Genomic DNA, 18,193 nt, shown 5'->3' with positions numbered 1-18,193 from the left:
ATTTTTTAAATTAAAATTTGTGGGTTATGTTCAGAGTGTGGGAAAATTTTTGAAAAAAATGACGTGGGGTCCCCCCTCCCGAGCCTCTGTAACCCCTTGTCTCCCATGCAGGCTGGGATAGCCAGAATGCGGAGCCCGGGCCGACTGGGGCTTCGCACCCTGAGCTATACCAGCCCGCATGGTCCATGGTATGGGGGGGCTTCGGGGGGGGGGGGAGGGGCGGCAAAGCCTTCCCCTCCCCCCGGAGCCCTTGTCCAATCCATGCGACGACTCCCTGGGGGAGGGTCATGGTGGCATCTGGGAGTCCCCTTTAAGAAGGTGACTCCCAGATGCCCACCCCCCTCCCAGGAGCAATGAGTATAGGGCTACTTTGTACCCCTTACCCATTTCCACAAAGGGTTAAATGAAATAAAAACGAAACAACAAGAAAAGTCCTTTAATGTTCTAAATTAACCAGAAATACTTACCTGTACCTTTAAGAAAAAATCCCACGTCAATTAGGTCCCACCACAGTATCCTCTATCTTGCGACCTTCTGTTACATCTTGATTGAAGATCTCCGCCGCCCCGACGCCACACACGCCGCCTCCGCCGCACTGCTCTTAGCTATACTTAGTATAGCTAAGAGCAAAAAGCATCTTTAAATTTTAGCTCCAATGGTCCCCATTGGTTCCTTAACAGACCAATGGGGATCAGGAGGATCCCCATTGGTCGATAAGGGACCAATGGGGAGCTTTGGAGCCAAAATTTAAAGATGCTTTTTGCTCTCAGCCATACTTAGTATAGCTGAGAGTTGCGTCTATACATCTATATAGACGCATTAGCGCTAGCTGCCGCTGCCCTCCCTGCCTCCCCCCACCTGTCACCCTCACACAAGCTGGCACCTGGGCATCTGGGAGTCCCCTTTAAGAAGGAGACCCCCAGATGCCCACCCCCCTCCCAGGAGAAATGAGTATAGGGGTACAAAGTACCCCTTCCCCATTTCAACAAAGGGTTAAATGAAATAAAAACACAACCACGAGAAAAGTATGTTAATAATCCAAATTAACCACAAATACTTACCTGTACCTTTAAAAAAATGTTCCCACGCCAATATATCCAACAAATAACAATATCCTCTTATCTTGCGATCTTCAATTAACTTGATTGAAGATCTCCCATGCCAATTAGAATACTATACCTTACAATGCGTCCTGCGTAGGGACGCATAGCACGGCTCCCGCTGTCCTCCCCGCCTCCTCACCTGTCACCCTCACCTAGCCTGGCACCTGGTGCACCCATGGGTGCCACCCTAGGTGAGGGTGACAGGTGCAGGCAGACGGGGAGAGACAGCGGAGCTGGCAGCTATACGTTGGCACAGGACGCATCCTAAGGTATAGTAATCGGCTCTTTAGTAGCCGGTTCTTTTTGTATTGAATCAAATGAATCGATTCATTTGATTCAATACAAAAAGAACCGGCTCATTTATCCCAGCCTGCATGGGAGACAAGGGGTTACAGAGGCTCGGGAGGGGGGACCCCACGTCATTTTTTTCAAATTTGCAAATTTGGTGTTTTTAGCTCTTAAGGGGGCTTTGCTATTAAACATTAAAGCCGGCGGGCAGATATTTTTCAAATGGCAGCAAAGCAAGGGTTAAAACGATAAATATCGTTTGGGAGCAATACAAATATAAATATAAACGATAAATATCGTTTTTAAAGCCGGCACCATTTTTTAGCTGTCAAAAACGAAATATAACTAGCGATAGTGGTTCTCTATGGGGCGCCGTTTTTTAACTACAATAACTGGCGCCATTTTTAACGGACCCGGGGTGACTGATGATGACCTCATGACACTGGGCTGCAAATCTCATTCTGTGGGCGTGAATGGGCATGTCTAACTCCAACTGTAACACCGCCCACAGAATCAGACTCTGCACCTCCCATTGAGTGAGAGCTGCAAAATGGAGGGAGAGAGTTGCAAGATGGAGCCTGCCATTCTCTTTTATTCATAGTTGTATTGCACAAATATATCTACTTTTATATTGCCCTTCACAAGTGTTTTGTGTCTAATCATTCGTAACACTCACGATTTGTGGATCTGTACTGTGCTTTGCTCTAAACAACTCCCAAGCGGTCACCTCAGCCTTACCCAGTCTGGTCAGGGCTGGTGGTGTAGATGGATAATACATGAGAGCGTCCGTCTGGGGGGAGCGGTGCACAGACTGTGCCATCTGACGTCACTACCGGTTTCAGCCAAGGGCGTAGGGCCCGTGGTCGCAGCGGTCGCCTTGGCGACCGGGCCCGGCTCCTGAGGAGGCGGGGGAGGGGCCCGGGGGGCCCATCTCCGTTTGGAGGGCCATGCGCCCGTTCGCGCTGGTAAGAGGGAGCCGCAGCCGCGGGGAGGGCAGCCCGACCTCTTCCTCCCTTCCTCTCCCCGGGGCCCCCCCTCAGATGCAGAGTAAGCGGCTAACGGAAGCGCTGTAGGCAGAACTCACCTCCCTGCGTTCCACTCGCCGCTGATCTCCTCTCTGGCTGGCTCTGCATAGATGTTGTTACACACGCAGCTTCCGGCTAAACAGGAAGCTGCGTGTGTAAGCATCTATGCAGAGCCAGCCAGAGAGGAGATCAGCGGCGATTGGAACCAGGGACGGAGGTGAGTTCTGCCTATAGCGCTTCCGTTAGCCGCTTACTCTGCATCTGAGGGGGGGCCCCGGGGAGAGGAAGGGAGGGAGAGGTCGGGCTGCCCTCCCTGCGGCTGCGGCCCCCCCCCCTCCATTATGGGGACGGGCAGCTACCTAATCTATCCTGGGGGGCAGCTACCTAACCTATCCTGGGGGGCACCTACCTAATCTAACCTATACTGGGGGGCAGCTACCTAATCTATCCTGGGGGCAGCTACCTAATCTATCCTGGGGGGCACCTACCTAATCTAACCTAATCCTGGGGGGCAGCTACCTAATCTAACCTATACTGGGGGGCACCTACCTAATCTATCCTGGGGGCAGCTACCTAATCTATCCTGGGGGGCACCTACCTAATCTAACCTAATCCTGGGGGGCAGCTACCTAATCTAACCTATACTGGGGGGCACCTACCTAATCTATCCTGGGGGGCAGCTACCTAATCTATTCTGGGGGGCAGCTACCTAATCTAACCTATACTGGGGGGCACCTACCTAATCTATCCTGGGGGCAGCTACCTAATCTATCCTGGGGGGCAGCTACCTAATCTAACCTATACTGGGGGGCAGCTACCTAATCTAACCTATACTAGGGGGCACCGACCTAATCTAATTTATACTGGGGGCACCTACCTATCTAACCTATACTGGGGGCACTTACTTATCTAACCTGTATTGGGGGCACCTAGCTAGCCTATACAGGTGGCAACTAAACTGGCTACCTATATTGGAGGCACCTACCTAACTAACCTATACTGGGGGCACCTACCTATCTAACCTACGCTGGGGGCAACTATTCTGGCTACCTATATTAGAGGCACCCACCTAGCTAACCTGTACTGGGGGCACCTATCTATCTAACTTATACCGGCGGCGCCTGCCTATCTCACCTATACCGGGGGCAACTATACTGGCTTACCTATGCCTGACTACCTATACTGGGGGTACCTATAGCTGGCTATAGGGATTTTGATATGTGTGTGCATCCGTCGGGTGTTGTCGGGGGAGGGGGGGCTGTTGTTGCCGGGGGGGGGGGCCACATCCAGATTCCGCATCGGGGCCCAGAGGTTTGTAGCTACGCCACTGGTTTCAGCGTTAGACCACACATTCCTCAGGACACCTTTGGGAGTTGTTTAGAGCAAAGCACAGTACAGATCCACAAATTGTGAGTGTTACAATAAAGTGTGTGTAATCCACAAATTGGTTTACTGCACTATCGGAGCACTCTCTCTCCCCCACCCCCTTGTCTCTGATAGTTACTGTCACCATCCAGTGTGTGAGAGCAGCACCGATATTGCAGTGCACCATCAAAGTGCGTGCACTATTTTGTTGAGCGCAAATTTGTTTCTTGTTTTCTCTGTGACTCATGCAGAGCCTGGAGGGGGCTTAGAGAGGGTGTGCATAACATCTATCCTATCACAAGCAGAGCAGCACATTCCTGTCTGAGTACCTGAGCCAACAAAGCTGACAAAGGAAAGAGGATTAGATTATATAACAGATAATACAGCCACTGTGCAACTAGGAAAGGCTGCAGTAAGACAGACCATATTAGAACAGGTATAGGAACTTATAGGATAGAAGAAATAAGGCTGAACATTTTGTTACAGAGTCTCTTTAAGTGTAAATGGAGCCTAAGGGTTTACTCATCCTAAAAACACCTGATCTCATGAAGAGCAAAATACACCCTCCAAGCCGAAAAATGTATGTCCACATACTGTAATAGAGACTGGCATATGTCTAATATCTACCATAGCAGGTCAGCTATAGAAAGGCAGGGGCTGCATGTGTTAATAATGATGAAATGGTTAATAATGATGAACTGTATATTGTCAAAAAATGTACCTATCTACTTTTCAGAAATCACTTGTCAGAAACCTACTGTTAGAAATGGAAAAATATTAGAATCCAAGGACTACTACAGCTTTCAAGAAACTGTTACACTGGAATGCAACAAAGGATATGTAATTGTAGACACACCAGAGGATCCAACTAGGACATGCACATCAACTGGCTGGAGCCCATCCCTGCAGTGTATTAGTAAGTATTACTATGCACAATGCTATACATTTCATGCGTCCAGTTAAAAATGGCGCCAGCCAAATAATGGCGATTGGTAACGCACGATAATTTTTTTAAAACGATATTTATCGTTTTTACCCAAACGATATTTATCGTTTTTACTAAAAACGATATTTTTCGGTTTTGAGAGTGGAAAGTTCCTTTCCTAGATAGGTGTTTGTGTGTGTGTGTGTGCGTGTATATTAGAGATGTCGCGAACCTCCGATTTTTCGGTTCACGAACCCCGTTCGCGAACCTTCGCGGGAGGTTTGGTTCGCGTAAAAGTTCGCGAACCGCAGTAGACTTCAATGGGGATGCGAACTTTGAAAAATAGAAAAAATTATGCTGGCCACAAAAGTGATGGAAAAGATGTTTCAAGGGGTCTAACACCTGGAGGGGGCATGGCGGAGTGGGATACATGCCTAAAGTCCCAGGGGAAAATCTGGATTTGACGCAAAGCAGCGTTTTAAGGGCAGAAATCACATTGAATGCTAAATTGCAGGCCTAAAGTGCTTTTAAACATCTTGCATGTGTATGCATCAATCAGGGAGTGTAATTAGAGTACTGCTTCACACTGACACACCAAACTCACCGTGTAACGCACCGCAAACAGCTGTTTGCGTAGTGACGGTCGTGCTGGACTGGTGCGCAACATGGCCAGAGTGCAGGCCGTGGCAGTTTTCCAGCCCATAGGGTCGCCGGGCTGTGGTAGCTCAATGATAGAACAGTGACTGTCCAGCTGATCAAATTTGGTCTGTCCACAATGAAGCAACGACCTTATTATCTTCTTATATGTAGGTAGCCATAGGTAGGAGTCCCAGTATAGGTAGGTAGGCATAGGTAGGAGACCCAGTATAGGTAGGTAGGCATAGGTAGGTGCCTCAGTAGCTAGCTAGGCATAGGTAGGAGACCCAGTATAGGTAGGTAGGCATAGGTAGGTGCCTCAGTAGTTAGCTAGGCATAGGTAGGAGACCCATTATAGGTAGGTAGGCATAGGTAGGAGTCCCAGTATAGGTAGGTAGGCATAGGTAGGTCCCCTAGTATAGGTAGGAAGGTAGGTGTCCCCGTAAGTAGGTGCACCAGTAGTTAGCTAGGCATAGGTAGGTGTCCCAGTATAGATAGTAAGGCAGGGCCTGGCTGGCATAATAATAACAATTACCAAGGTCCAGCTGCAACAGAGAGGGCTGTATAATGTCAGTGTCAGTGACAGTGAGCAACACACACACAAAAAAAAAACACATCAGGAGAACATTAGCTCTCAAAAGAGCTGTTGAGGGGTGCTATTTTAGCAATAACAATCAGCCAGGAGCAAGCCAAGAGCCTAACTAATCTTTCCCTAGGAGAAAAAATCTGCAGCAGCTCTCCCTAGTCTGTCTAGGCCAGTGGTCCCCAACCTTTTCCGGCCCGGGGAACACTTTCTGACCAAATTTTTCTCCGGGGAACGGCAGGCTGGGCGCGGGTGTTTGCGCGACTTAGTGGACAGTGTCGTTGCGCAGCGGGTTATGGGGGGGAGGGGGGCTGGGGTGCGGCTGCATAGCTAGCGTAGTTGCCCCAGTATATGGAGTTTAGTTGCCCCAGTATGGCTAGTATAGTGCCCCAGTATAGCTAGTATAGTGCCTTAGTATAGCTAGTATAGTGCCCCAGTATAGCTAGTATAGTGCCCCAGTATAGCTAGTATAGTGCCCAGTATAGCTAGTATAGTCCCAGTATGGATAGGTAGTGCCCCAGTATGGATAGGTAGTGCCCCAGTATGGGTAGGTAGTGCCCCAGTATGGGTAGGTAGTGCCCCAGTATGGGTAGGTAGTGCCCCAGTATGGGTAGGTAGTGCCCCAGTATAGGTAGTATAGTGCCCAGTATAACTAGCATAGTGCCCAGTATGGTGCCCAGTATAGGTAGGTAGTGCCCAGTATAGGTAGGTAGTGCCCAGTATAGGTAGGTAGTGCCCCAGTATAGTGCCCAGTATAGCTTCCTAGTATGGGTAGGTAGTGCCCCTCCCCCCTCCACTCCTGTTACCTTATCATGAGCGGGCGGCCGCTTGTCCGATTAGATTCCCCCGTAGCCGCTCTCCTCAGTGGCATCTCTTATTACAGCAGCGCGCTCGGCGGCTGCTGTGATGAGCAGGAAGCGGTACAGCGGCTTCCTGTAGCGGCGATATGCATCGCCGTTACCATGGGAACCGCTGTACCGCTTCCTGCTCATCACAGCAGCAGCCGAGCGCGCTGCTGTAATAGGAGATTCCACTGAGGAGAGCAGCTACGGGGGAATCTAATCGGACAAGCGGCCGCCCGCTCATGATAAGGTAACAGGAGCGGCGGCCGCGGGGAGGGGAGGAGCAAGAGGCCTGCTGTTTTCCCAGTGGTTGGGGACCCCTGCCGTATGGCACACCAGGCAACATCTCGCGGCACACTAGTGTGCCGTGGAACAGCGGTTGAAAAACGCTGGTCTAGGCACACGAGTGAGTGTCATAGCCAGCGAGCCTGCCTTATATATAAGGGGGGGTGGGGCTCCAGGGCTTAGTGTAGCCTGAATGGCTACAATGTGCCTGCTGACTGTGATGCAGAGGGTCAAAGTTGACCCTCATAATGCATTATGGGGAAAATCGAACTTCCGCAAAAGTTTGCATGGTGCAGGCGAATGCGAACCCCCAAAGTTCGCCTGGAACCGTTCGCAGGCAAACCGTTCGCTACATCTCTAGTGTATATACATATACAGGATCTTCTCAAAAAATTAGCATATTGTGATAAAGTTCATTATTTTTTTGTAATGTACTGATAAACATTAGACTTTCATATATTTTAGATTCAAATACACACAACTGAAGTAGTTCAAGCCTTTTATTGTTTTAACATTGATGATTTTGGCATACAGCTCATGAAAACCCAAAATTCCTATCTGAAAAAATTAGCATTTTTCACCCGACCAATAAAAGAAAAGTGTTTTTAAAACAAAAAAAGAAAACCTTCAAATAATTATGTTCAGTTATGCACTCAATACTTGGTCGGGAATCCTTTTTCAGAAATGACTGCTTCAATGCGGCGTTGCATGGAGGCAATCAGCCTGTGGCTGATAAAGCTTTTCAGCAGATGGGAGCATAAACCCATTTTTGAACCAGAAACAGAGGCAGAAGCGCCTGACCTAGGCTACAGAGAACCAGCACTGGACTGTTGCTCAGTGGTCCAAAGTCCTTTTTTCGGATGAAAGCAACTTTTACATGTCATTCGGAAATCAAGGTGCCAGAGTCTGGAGGAAGACTGGGGAGAGGGAAATGCCAAAATGCCTGAAGTCCAGTGTCAAATACCCACAGTCAGTGATGGTCTGGGGTGCCATGTCAGCTGCTGGTGTTGGTCCACTGTGTTTTATCAAGGGCAGGGTCAATGCAGCTAGCTATCAGGAGATTTTGGAGCACTTCATGCTTCCATCTGCTGAAACGCTTTATGGAGATGAAGATTTCATTTTTCAGCACGACCTGGCACCTGCTCACAGTGCCAAAACCACTGGTAAAAGGTTTACTGACCATGGCATTACTGTGCTCAATTGGCCTGCCAACTCTCCTGACCTGCACCCCATAGAGAATCTGTGGGGTAATGTGAAGAGAAAGTTGAGAGACGCAAGACCCAACACTCTGGATGAGCTTCAGGCCGCTATCGAAGCATCCTGGACCTCCATAACACCTGATCAGTGCCACAGGCTGATTACCTCCATGCCACGCCGCATTGAAGCAGTCATTTCTGCAAAAGGATTCCCGACCAAGTATTGCGCGCATAACTGAACATAATTATTTGAAGGTTGACTGTTTTTGTTTTAAAAACACTTTTCTTTTATTGGTCGGATGAAATGTGCTAATTTTTTGAGATAGGAATTTTGGGTTTTCATGAGCTGTATGCCCAAATCATCAATATTAAAACAATAAAAGGCTTGAACTACTTCAGTTGTGTGTATTTAATTTGAATCTAAAATATATGAAATACATGAAAGTCTAATGTTTATCAGTACATTACAAAAAATAATGAACTTTATTACAATATGCTAATTTTTTGAGAAGATCCTGTATATGTGTGCGTGTGTATATGTGTGAGTGTGTGTTAATATATGTGTGTGTGTGTGTGTGTGTGTGTATATATGTGTGTATGTGTGTGTGTGTGTGTGCGTGTGTGTGTGTGTGTGTGTGTGTGTGTGTGTGTGTGTGTGTGTGTGTGTGTGTGTGTGTATACATATACAGTAGGTTGCAAAAGTATTCGGCCCCCTTGAAGTTTTCCACATTTTGTCACATTACTGCCACAAACATGAATCAATTTTATTGGAATTCCACATGAAAGATCAACACAAAGTGGTGTACACATGAGAAGTTATGTACAAAAAAGCCATTAATCTCTACGACTTTCAAAGTCGTGGAGAGGGCTGATATCTAACTTTTATTATCTCAACTGAACTGTTCCTTAACTATTTACTTTTTCTCTGGCAGAGGAGAGTTCATTAGTTCACAGACTGCTCTGAAAGAATCATTTTGAATGCTGAGTGTTGTGTAATCTGCACATTTTATAGAATGATGCAATGTTAGAAAAAACACTATATACCTGAAAATAAAATATGAGAATATTTTCTTTGCTGCTAATCTTCTAGTAATTATTCATAGTACACAACCAATTCATTATATCATATATATTTTTTTCGCTTCAGTGTCTCTTTAAATCCCCAAAAGTTACACCACTCCCCGACTCTGCCAGGGGCTGTTCACCGGTGGACGTAGAGGGAACTTCTCCAGGGTCCTCTAATTTCTCTGCCATGACTGACAAAGGAAAGGCAGTAGGACCGTGGGGAACCCCCTCAGAATGCTTAACGTCCGACTTCGGGGATACTTCGCCATTACCCACCAGCTGCCAAAAATCAGGAAAATCTCTCCCTATTATAGCTGCATACTATACATGGGATACAACTCCTACATCATGAGTTACTTGTCCCAGCGGTGTAGCAAACTCAGCTGTTGCCACTGGGTACTCCCGGGTATCCCCATGTACACATATCACCCCAACTTTTTTTGATTGCAGATTCTCAGGAGAAATAACATCGGCCCTAACCAATGTTACCAAACTACCTGAGTCAAACAACACATGTACACTTTTGTCATTAATAAATAGCTGTCCCATATGCTTTTCAGCTGCCACTGCTGAACATGCCAGGGTGGCAAACAAAGAAAGTTTTCTAGCACCGAAATCACACTGCATGGCCTCATCCACTAGAGGACAGTCTGCAGCTATATGTCCCAGTTCCTTGCAACGAAAACATTTCTATCTTTCACAGTCTTTTGGTACAACCCTTCCTTGCCGGGAACGCCATTCATTAGAGCTTGCACCTGCAGTCTCTCCCAGTGTCCTCTCTTTCAGTGACCGCCCGCCCATTACCCCATTCTCAGGCTTACCAAACGCCGGGGGAGGTCTACACCACAGTTGGGCAGTCTTACTCCGAGAGTCCATCGACACCAGGTCCTCAGCGGCAAAATAACGTTCCACAAGTTCAATCAATTGGTCTGCCGATTTGGGGTCCCCATGGCTCACCCACTTCTGTAAGCGAACAGGTAGTGACCTCAGGTAGCGATCCACCACTACCCTTTCCACAATCTCCGGACCGGTCAGAGTCTCTGGCTGTAACCACCTCTTAGCAAGGTGGATGAGGTCAAACATGTGGGACCTCTGTGCGAAAGTTCCAGTTATTCACCTGCTGTGCCCGGAGTGCCAGCGTTACCCCAAGACGAGCCAGAATCTCCTTCTTTAGGCTGTCATAGTCCCGAGCCACCTCTTTCTCCAGGTCAAAATAAGCTTTCTGCGCTTCCCCTGTCAGTAAGGGGGCAAACAGTCCAGCCCACTGTTATTTAGGCCATCCTTCTCTTTCAGCTGTGCGTTCAAAGGTTGAGAGGTAGGCCTCGGTCAGTGCTGGTCGTAATGGAGAAAGCTACGCTTACGGATCATTACGTGTAATTTTACGCTATTACGCATTACGAAATTACGCTTGCGGCATAGACCTTCAATTTCGAAACATGTCTATAATTACGCATAGCACTTACGCAATTACGCGTAAGTATACCGTAATTCAGGATATTACTTTATAGGTTTACGCGTAAAATCCTACTAGCAATTTATGCGTAAGGTCATGCTGCCAAGCGGAAAAGTTGACGCATGGATCAATGTTAGGTAGCCGCCGACTTTAAGGGTTAATAGCAAAGCCCCCTTAAGTGCTAAGAGCCTCAAATTTGGAGAATATATTAAGGAGATCAGAAGGAATAAGAGGAAAAAATTTTTTTCAAAAAGACCTTATAGTTTTTGAGAAAATCGATGTTAAAGTTTCAAAGGAAAAATATATACATTTAAAAACCCGCCGACTTTAACGGTTAATAGCAAAGCCTGCTTAAAATTTAGGAACACCAAATTCACAGGGTATATTAAGGGGATCAGTGGGAATAAGTAGGGATGCTCATTCGGATTCCGCGGAAATGCAATTTCCGAAATTCCAAACGGAAATTGCATTTCCGTATCGGAATGCGGAAATCGGTAATGCAAGTGCCGTAGGCGGATTTCCGCCGGAAATCACGGAAATTTCCGCCGGAAATCGCGGAAAATCCACCCGACTTTAACATCGATTTTCTCAAAAACTATAAGGTCTTTTTGAAAACTTTTTTTTGCATCTTGTTCACAAGATTTGGTTTAATAAACGCTGAAAATTTGGTGTTTCTAGGACTTAAGGGGGCTTTTCTATTAACCACTAAAGTCGGCTTTTTTTACTGTAATGTAAAATGCAGAAAATCTGCATCTGCCTATTTTCTGCATTTTACATTACAGTAAAAATCCGCCGACTTTAGCAGTTAATAGCAAAGCCCCCGTAAGTCCTAGAAACACCAAATTTTCAGGGTTTATTAAACAGAACCTTCTGAGCAAGATGCAAAAAAAAGTTTTTAAAAAGACCTTATAGTTTTTGAGAAAATTGATGTTAAAGTCGGGCGGAATTTCCGCGATTTCCGGCGGAAATTCCGCCTTGGAATGCGGAAATTGGTAGCGGAAAGCGGAATCGATAATCGGTACATGACGGAATGCGGAATTACCGCGGAATCGGAATTTGGCATTCCGACCATCCCTAGGAATAAGAGGAAAACATTTTTTTTCAAAAAGACCTTATAGTTTTTGAGAAAATCGATTTTTAAGTTTCAAGGGCGAAAATGTCTTTTAAATGCGGAAAATGTCATTTTTTTTTGCACAGGTAACAATAGTGTTTTATTTTCATAGATTCCCCCAAGTGGGAAGAGTTTTACTTACTTCGTTCTGAGTGTGGGAAATATAAAAAAAAAACGACGTGGGGTCCCCCCTCCCAGACCTCTTTAACCCCTTGTCCCCCATGCAGACTGGGATAGCCAGAATGCGGAGCACCGGCCGCGTGGGGCTCCGCACCCTGACTATACCAGCCCGCATGGTCCATGGATTGGGGGGTCTCGGAAGGGGAGGGGCAGCCAAGCTTTCCCCTCCCCCTCCGAGCCCTTGTCCAATCCAAGGACAAGGGGCTCTTCTCCACCTCCGATGGGCTGTGGAGGTGGAGGCCGCGATTTCCTGGGGAGGGGTTCATGGTGGCATCTGGGAGTCCCCTTTAAAAAGGGGTCCCCCAGATGCCCACCCCCCTCCCAGGAGAAATGAGTATAGAGGTACTTGTAGTACCCCTTACCCATTTCCTTTAAGAATTAAAAGTAAATAAACACACAAACACATAGAAAAAGTATTTTAATTGAACAAAAAACATAACCACGAAAAAAGTCCTTTAATATTCTTAATTAACCATTAATACTTACCTGTCCCTTTAAAAGCCAGTTCCCACGCAATATCCTCGGAAATATACTAATCAGTTACAATGTAACAAAGTTATTACAATGTAACAACTTTGTTACTTTGTAACACCACCGCACCCGACGTCACTCGCCGCTCACCCGCCGGCCGCCGCATACACGCTAGTCCCCGCCGGCTCCCGCCGTCCACTCCGCCCACACCTGTCACTCATATACATGCTGGCACCCATGGGTGCCAGCATGTATATAGGTGACATGTGGGAGAGGCGGGGAGGGCAGCGGAGCCGGCGGGGACTTAGCGTCCCTTCACCCGACAGAGCTCTGAGCTATATTAGCTCAGAGCTCTCGAAAGCATCTTTGTATTTGGGCTCCAAGGAGCCCCATTGGTCCTTAGCAGACCAATGGGGTTCCTTCAAATCAGAAGGAACCCCATTGGTCTGCTAAGGACCAATGGGGCTCCTTGGAGCCCAAATACAAAGATGCTTAGAGAGCTCTGAGCTTTCAGAGCTCTGTCGGGTCCTGCAGCACAGACGCGGTGGCGGCGGCGGCGGTGAGTGACGTCGGGTGCGGCGTAGTTACAATGTAACAAAGTTGTTACATTGTAATAACTTTGTTACATTGTAACTGATTAGTATATTTCCGAGGATATTGCGTGGGAACTGGCTTTTAAAGGGACAGGTAAGTATTAATGGTTAATTAAGAATATTAAAGGACTTTTTTCGTGGTTATGTTTTTTGTTCAATTAAAATACTTTTTTTATGTGTTTGTGTGTTTATTTACTTTTAACTCTTAAAGGAAATGGGTAAGGGGTACTACAAGTACCTCTATACTCATTTCTCCTGGGAGGGGGGTGGGCATCTGGGGGACCCCTTTTTAAAGGGGACTCCCAGATGCCACCATGAACCCCTCCCCAGGAAATCGCGGCCTCCACCTCCACCGCCCATCGGAGGTGGAGAAGAGCCCCTTGTCCTTGGATTGGACAAGGGCTCGGAGGGGGAGGGGAAAGCTTGGCTGCCCCTCCCCTTCCGAGACCCCCCAATCCATGGACCATGCGGGCTGGTATAGTCAGGGTGCGGAGCCCCACGCGGCCGGTGCTCCGCATTCTGGCTATCCCAGTCTGCATGGGGGACAAGGGGTTAAAGAGGTCTGGGAGGGGGGACCCCACGTCGTTTTTTTTTTATATTTCCCACACTCAGAACGAAGTAAGTAAAACTCTTCCCACTTGGGGGAATCTATGAAAATAAAACACTATTGTTACCTGTGCAAAAAAAACTGACATTTTCCGCATTTAAAAGACATTTTCGCCCTTGAAACTTAAAAATCGATTTTCTCAAAAACTATAAGGTCTTTTTGAAAAAATGTTTTTTCCTCTTATTCCCACTGATCCCCTTAATATACCCTGTGAATTTGGTGTTCCTAAATTTTAAGCAGGCTTTGCTATTAACCGTTGAAGTCGGCGGGTTTTTAAATGTATATAATTTTCCTTTGAAACTTTAACATCGATTTTCTCAAAAACTATAAGGTCTTTTTGAAAAAAAAAAATTTTCTCTTATTCCTTCTGATCTCCTTAATATATTCTCCAAATTTGAGGCTCTTAGCACTTAAGGGGGCTTTGCTATTAACCCTTAAAGTCGGCGGCTTTTTTATATTATACGGGAGCGTAATATTACGCGATTACGGCAGACTGTGTAATTTCAATGGGAGTTTACTGTCTTACGCGTAATTTGTTACGCGTAAAACGTTACCCTACGGTCTACGCGTAATACCGTAACCTTACACGTAACGCTTACGGTGCATTTGTAGTGAATTACGATGCGTAATTACGCTAATGCGTAATTTCGGCCCAGCACTGGCCTCGGTATCATCACCTGTGGTCATCCGCTGCAGATATCGCCCCACGTGGACGAGTGACACTGTACTGGGGTTTGTTGGTGTGCTGTCAGCAAGACGTTGTGCCAGCTCTTTCAACACTTTCCTGTCCTCCGCAACTGCTTTCCGGTCAGCTTCCACAGCTGCGGCCAGACTTTCACACATGGCCTGTGACTGGTGCTGTATTTCCACGATCATCTCACGCTGTGCAGCAGTCGCCTTTTGTTGCTCAGCATTAGCGAGGATCATCTGTTGCTGAGTCTCCCTCTGGACCATGTTTGACAGGACTAACTGCTCCACCAGCTTATCCATCTTTCTGTTGGTGTTGGGCCTAGTCTGACAGCACGCAACCTTATAGTGCCGGCATCCTTTACCATATGTAGCGGGAACAGGGTATGGGTTGCATTTTGCCCTCTGGGGTGGGCTTTCAGAGCTGTCAGACAGGCGACACAGTTCTTTTCAGGTTCACCAACACCTTTATTGGCACACGTGCAAGGCTATTTACAATATGTACAGGCAGGTAACAAAACCAAAATAAAATCCTAGCCGTCCGGCTGCTAACTAACTTAAACAAAATAAATGAGGCTGTCTATTGCACTATGAACAGAAAAGTAACACACTGACCAAAACAATACCTGTTTAGGTTTCTCTGAGTTCACAGAGAAGACCTGCAAAGCTCCTGCTCTAACACCAGCAGCCCCAGAGTGAGCAACTGCCGGCCACTTTTCCTTTCTTTTAACTTATCTCCCAGGTCAGCTCCAGCTGCACTAATTATGCAAACAGACCTGCATACTAGAGAGACCTGGGAGAGAAGTACCTACCTTCCAGCACTGTTCCCATTAACTCTTTCTTCACCATGCCACAATATATATTTATTGTATTTATAAAGCGCCAACATATTACGCAGCGCTGAACATTAATTTAGGTTACAGACAATATTTAGGGGTGACATACAGCAATATGACAATACAAGAATACAAGAAAACCAGATCACACACCATAGTATGAGTACCAGGTAATGCTTAGTCAGTCACTGGATGGAGCATGGAGATTAGGCAAGTTTGGTTCACTCAGATGCATAGCATGGGTTCACAGTAATGGAGGTGCAAGATCAGGTAGGACAAAAAAGGAGGAGGACCCTGCCCAAAGGCTTACAATCTAGAGGGAGAGGTAAGGACACGAATGGTAGGGGACCAGAGTTCAGCTGTAGGTTTAGAGCACTTGTGAGGGGTAGTAGGCCAGAGTGAAAAGGTGAGTTTTGAGGGCTTTCTTGAAGATGTTGAAGGAGGGGGCTGCCCTAATGGGTGGAGGTAGGGAGTTCCATAGCATTGGAGCAGCTCTTGAGAAGTCCTGGAGGCGTGCATGGGACTGGGTGATGCGTGGGGGCGGTTAGGCGAAGTTCCTTGGAAGAGCGGAGTGAGCGGCTAGGTGTGTACCTCTGAGTAAGATCGGAAATGTAGGTTGGACAGGTTTTGTGGACAGATTTGTAGGTCAGACACAGTATCTTGAATCTGATTCTGGACTGGATAGGAAGCCAGTGGAGGGATTCTAGGAGGGGATCTGCCATGGTGGAGCGATGGGAGCAGTGGATAATTCTGGCTGCCGCATTCATGATGGACTGCAGTGGGGCTGTTCGGGTCATAGGGAGACCAGACAGCAGGGCATTGCAGTCATCAAGATGGGAAATTATGAGGGCATGGATGAGGAGTTTGGTGGTGGCAGAGGTCAGGAAAGGGTGAATCTTACAGATGTTACGAAGGTGGAAGTTGCAGCACTTTGTGAGGTTTTGGATGTGGGAAGTGAAGGAGAGTGCGGAGTCCAGGGTGACACCCAGACAGCGGGCTTGAGAGGTAGGGTGAATGGTAGTGTGGTTAACAGTGACATGCACATCTGGGAGGTTCGTGGATGGCCGGGGTGGGAAGATCATAAATTCCGTTTTGTCTAGATTTAGTTTCAGGAACTTAGCGGACATCCAGGACGAGATGGCTGATAGGCAGGAGGAGACCTTGTCCATGGTAGTGGTGGATATGTCAGGGGTGTGGAGGTAGATCTGGGTGTCATCTGCATACAGATGATAGTTAAAACCCATGGAGGAGATAACCTTGCCAATGGAGGATGTGTATAGGGTGAACAGTAGGGGGCCAAGGACCGAACCTTGGGGGACTCCCACCAAGAGGTGGGTGGGGGTGGACGAGGACTCATTGAAGGCGGTCGTGAAGGAGCGGTTGGAGAGGTAGGATGAAAGACAGGGCGAGATCGTGAATGCCCAAGGACTGGAGGGACTGGAGGAGTAGGGGATGATCTACTGTGACAAAAGCTGCTGACAAGTCAAGGAGGAGGAGAATAGAGTATTTACCTTCAGCTTTAGCTAAGGCAAGGTCGTTGACCACTTTGGTGAGAGCAGTTTCGGTTGAGTGGGCAGGCCGAAATCCAGATTGGAGTGGGTCTAGCAGTTAGTTGGCATTGAGGTACTGGGTCAGGCGTTTGTGAACCAGACGCTCAAGGAGTTTTGAGGCAAAGGGGAGGAGGGAGATAGGACGGTAGTTGGAGGGTAGCGAGGGGTCGAGTGAGGGTTTCTTGAGCAGGGGTAGTACAGTGGCCTGCTTGAAGTCTGAGGGGAAGGTGCCTGTGGATAGGGAGAGGTTGAACAGGGTAGTGAGGACTGGGGCCAATTCCGTGAAGTGAGGCTGGAGTAAATCAGAAGGGATGGGGTCAAGGGGGGGAAGTAGTGGTATGGCAAGTCTGCAGTAGGTGGTTGACTTCCTCAGTGGTAGTAGGAGTGAAGGATGTGAGGGGAGGATAGGGTGGAGGAGGAGCTGGTTGGGAGGGGGTGGGAGGTGAAGATTGGAGATTGGATATTTCCTGGCGGATGGAGACAATTTTGTTGGTGAAGTGGGTGGCTAAATCTGTGGCAGAGAGGGAGGAAACGGAGGGTGGGGGGGTTAGTTTAAGCAGGGAGTTGAAGGTGGCAAAAAGACGCCGGGGGTTGGAAGCTTGTGCTCCGATGAGCTTCGTAAAGTATTCCTGCTTCGCATGAGCAAGGGCAGTGTGGAACTGCAGCAGGTTGGTCTTGTACTGTAGGAAATCCTGGTTAAGTCTAGTTTTTCTCCATTTCCGTTCAGTGGCGCGTGTTTTCCTCTGGAGGATGCGAGTATGGGTAGTGCGCCAGGGCTGGGGGTTAGGGGGTCGGTTGCGGTGAAATATTGGTGGAGCAGCTTTCTCTAGGGCTGATGACAGAGTTTGGCGATACTGAGCTGCAGCAAGATTAGGACAGGTTAGGGTGGGGAGAGTGGAGGAGAGGGCATGGAGGGGGTCAGCAAGGACACTAGGGTTGAGCTTGCATAGGTCTCGCTGCCATCGACCAGGTGGGTAGGTGGCTAATTTGGAGGTGCCTTCCGTGAGGAGGTTGAAGGTGAGAAGGTGATGGTCTGAGGGTGGAAAGGGTGCGATGTCAAGGTCTGCAATGGTGGTGGATTTAGTGAATAATATATAATATATATGTGTGTGTGGTGTTTGCGTGTGTGTGTGTGTGTATGCTTGTATGTCTGTGTGTGTATACATGTGTGTGTCTGTGTGTGTATATATGTGTGTGTGTGTGTGTGTGTATATATATATATATATATATATATATATATATATATATATATATATATATATATATATATATATATATATATATATATATATATATATATATATATATATATGTGCGTGTGTGTGTATATGTGTGTGTGTATATATATGTGTGTGTGTGTGTGTGTATATATATATGTGTGTGTGTGTGTAT

The 18,193-nt window shown here is 47.3% G+C and overlaps 1 protein-coding gene across 2 annotated transcripts in view; it reads left to right on the top strand.

Moving 5' to 3' along the window:
* Window positions 1-18,193, top strand: part of LOC137521184 (coagulation factor XIII B chain-like) — a 701,298-nt gene that overhangs the window by 100,277 nt on the left and 582,828 nt on the right. For both annotated transcript variants that reach the window (XM_068240112.1, XM_068240111.1), the window contains exon 3: window positions 4,518-4,697. In XM_068240112.1, coding sequence (XP_068096213.1) covers window positions 4,518-4,697 — 180 coding nt within the window. The remainder of the gene's footprint in view (window positions 1-4,517; window positions 4,698-18,193) is intronic.

This window comes from Hyperolius riggenbachi, chromosome 6 (assembly GCF_040937935.1).
Source record: "Hyperolius riggenbachi isolate aHypRig1 chromosome 6, aHypRig1.pri, whole genome shotgun sequence".
Taxonomy (NCBI): domain Eukaryota; kingdom Metazoa; phylum Chordata; class Amphibia; order Anura; family Hyperoliidae; genus Hyperolius; species Hyperolius riggenbachi.
The sequence above is the reverse complement of the archived record's forward strand: the minus strand, read 5'-3'. Positions and strand labels throughout refer to the sequence as shown.